The sequence below is a fragment of the Perca fluviatilis genome, chromosome 9, assembly GCF_010015445.1.
Source record: "Perca fluviatilis chromosome 9, GENO_Pfluv_1.0, whole genome shotgun sequence".
Classification (NCBI taxonomy): domain Eukaryota; kingdom Metazoa; phylum Chordata; class Actinopteri; order Perciformes; family Percidae; genus Perca; species Perca fluviatilis.
Window position 1 is genome coordinate 2,411,428 of NC_053120.1, and position 3,484 is coordinate 2,414,911.

Below are 3,484 nucleotides of genomic sequence, written 5' to 3' on the forward strand. Positions count from 1 at the left end.
CTCTCTTTCTCTCTGTCTCTCTCTCCACCCATTTACAAAAGTTACAAAATTGTCAAAATAAATTAGGTGGATGGTTTCATACAACCATTACTCATTACTACATTACTCTCCAAGTTAAATAAATGATCAGTTCACTACTTTCATTGAATTTGGGTGTTTTATTCAATTTTATAGTTATGATGATCAAAGAACATTGGAAAAAAGTGCCAGAAAATGTTGAAAAAAAAAAAATAAAGTGCCAAAAAAATCGACAATAACATCGGAAATTTGTCACAAAAAAGTTGGAAAAAAGTGACGAATTATTTTTTTCAAAAAGTGACAAAAACTTTACCAAAAAAAAGTTTTAATTAGACATTTTCACCCAGAAAAACCAAACCGAAAGCCTGCATGGTGGAGGGTAAGACAAGCCGAGGGTTAATCAGGCGCCTTTCTATCAGCGTTAGGGGGATCAGAACCTTGTCTGAGGTCCACAGGGATGCAAATGGGCCACATCAGCTTTCTTTGGGTTCACTGCAGACCGGCGCTAACAAATTAGACTGAACATATCTCCCTCAGAAGTCAAGGATAAGAGCAGGCTTTGTTTTTGACGTGCAGTTTAAGGATGTTCATGTAAATCATGTTCAAAGGAATACCAAAGACATGTTTAGATGAAGGTAACAGGGGGAAGTTTCGGGGATTCTCCCGGTGCTCCCGATTAGCCAATCAGGGCCTGATGCTACAGATCTGACACGTTGATATTTTAATATTCAAATGACAGCCAGAGAGTATGAAGAGGATTAATAAAGTGTTGAGAGCACAGAGAGGGAGAACCATCAGAGCAGAGAGAAGCTGTGGACATTCACAAGATGTAAGTTATAAACTATATAAGTTATATAAGTTATAAACTATATAAGTTATAAACTATGTAAGTTATATAAGTTATAAACTATATAAGTTATATAAGTTATAAACTATATAAGTTATATAAGTTATAAACTCGGCTGTTTGATTTCACATCTTAATGTCTGTGTTTTCCTCATGGATAAAGAAATGTTAGCACTTTTTTCAACATTTCTTTTGCATTTTTTTCCAACTTCCTGCACTTTTTATTGAATTTATTTTCAACGTTTTTTTATATTTTTGTTGCTTTTTTTCACTTGGTTTGACTGATTGGCACTACTAACAACTTATACCACGAGTTTTACACTTATTCTTGGAAATCAGGGTCAATAAACCTAATTTTTTTAGTTTAAAAAGCAGAAATATGCTATAAAATTGAATAAAATACCCATAATTCAATGAAAGTAGTGAACAGATCCTTCATTTTACTTCAGAAGAGCGTTAAATGGAACAATCCATGTTCATTTTTGGCAATTTGGTTGAAAGAAACCCCACATTTCTGATATAGACACTTTTTGAAAATGGGTCAAATTCCACAGGAGGGTTAAATGTTTGTAAAGATGTAAGTTATAAACTATATAAGTTACTAACTCTGCTTTTGATTTCACATTTTAATGTTTTTGTGGATTTGCATAAGAGGGATTGTATTCAACGTAATACTGCATGTAAAATCTAATTTATATACTGATAAGGTTTCCAGTTCTCCTTCAAACTCTTTATGTTTATATCTCAATATTTAACACTCCTGTTGCCTTTGGGTCAAAATTGATACGTTATCAAAAGGATGGTTCCCTCAACGGTCTTCACAAGTACAATTAATGATCACTATACTTTCATCACATTTTTGTGTGTTTTCTTAAATTTTAAAGAATTTGAAAACAATGTAAATGGTTTCTAAACAGTATTCGGACTAAACTTTGATATACACCAGTCTATGATTATCCATCAACATACATTACTCTAATATTAGTCAAAATAATTCATAATTTCTGCTATTTTGACTAAAAATGTGGTATAATTTCCTTTAAAAGAGGTTTATTGACCATGAATTCAAAATAAGAGTAACAGTACAGTGGTAATAAATTGGTGAGTGTGCGTTATACAGTTACTGGTGGAGTATTAACAGTTCTATGTCTGTGTATGTTTATGTGTGTGTGTGTGTGTTTTTGTGTTGTTGTTGTTGTGTGTGTGTGTGTGTGTATGTGCATGTGTGTCTGTGTGTCTGTGTATGCATGTGTGTCTGTGTGTGCATGTGTGTCTGTGTGTCTGTGTATGCATGTGTGTCTGTGTGTGCATGTGTGTCTGTGTGTGTGCATGTGTGTCTGTGTATGCATGTGTGTGTCTGTGTGTGTGCATGTGTGTCTGTGTGTGTGCATGTGTGTCTGTGTATGCATGTGTGTGTGTGTATGCATGTGTGTCTGTGTGTGCATGTGTGTCTGTGTGTGTGCATGTGTGTCTGTGTGTGCATGTGTGTCTGTGTGTGTGCATGTGTGTCTGTGTGTGTGCATGTGTGTCTGTGTATGCATGTGTGTCTGTGTGTGCATGTGTGTCTGTGTGTGTGCATGTGTGTCTGTGTATGCATGTGTGTCTGTGTGTGTGCATGTGTGTCTGTGTGTGTGCATGTGTGTCTGTGTGTGTGCATGTGTGTCTGTGTATGCATGTGTGTCTGTGTGTCTGTGTATGCATGTGTGTCTGTGTGTGCATGTGTGTCTGTGTTTGTGTGTGTCTGTGTGTGTGCATGTGTGTCTGTGTTTGTGTGTGTCTGTGTGTGTGCATGTGTGTCTGTGTTTGTGTGTGTCTGTGTGTGTGCATGTGTGTGTGTGTATGTGTGCGTGTGTGTGTGTGTGCGTTTGTGTATCAATCAGCAACAACAGAACTTTTAGTGAACATCAGTCCTGTAGGGTTACATTACAGCTTGGTTCTTTCTTTGGACCATTTTTAAAGATAGTTGTTCCCATCAGTCACTGAGACACCAACACATGGGAACATAGAGTCCAGGTTGATGAAAACCCAAAGTTACCCTCTAAGATGCAGCTGAATATGATGAATAGTTAAATCTCTGATTTGCATCCTGAGGGACTGGGTGATACACTGTATCCCTAAACATAAAGACAGGCTGTTCTTCTGTCTGTTTCCCTCTCACTCCACCAACATATTCATATCATTTTCATATTATTTCCTTTAACTCAAATTCAAAAAATCCCCAACAGGAAACATATGAATGCTAATGTCACATTTCAAGGTGTTACACTGTTGACTTGTGTGTTTGTCTCTGTGTGTGTGTGTCTGTGTGTGTGTGTGTGTGTGTGTGTGTGTGTGTGTGTGTGTGTGTGTGTGTGTTGTAACTTTAATAAATGCAACATCTTTTCCAAAAGTCAGTAAGTAATCATGTAAAATAATCCTGAAAGTTACCTTTAAGGGCCTTGCTCAAGTCAATTGTGCTGGGTGCAAGATAGGGCCCTATATCTTTGTAACACAAGTTTGGGTAATAAAACCTTGAAAGAGACTTCCTTAATCTTGTTATGGATAAAGTTTGTCCATGCTTTCTCCCGCTCTATGTTACTAAATAAGGAATAACAGAAACATGTTTAGATGAAGGTAACAG

General features: G+C 36.6%; 1 protein-coding gene across 1 annotated transcript in view; it reads left to right on the forward strand.

Moving 5' to 3' along the window:
- Window positions 1-803: 803 nt before the first annotated feature.
- Window positions 804-3,484, forward strand: part of LOC120565427 (macrophage mannose receptor 1-like) — an 8,375-nt gene continuing 5,694 nt past the window's right edge. Inside the window, exon 1 of the mRNA XM_039811234.1 lies at window positions 804-847. Coding sequence (XP_039667168.1) covers window positions 846-847 — 2 coding nt within the window. The 5' untranslated portion in view covers window positions 804-845. The remainder of the gene's footprint in view (window positions 848-3,484) is intronic.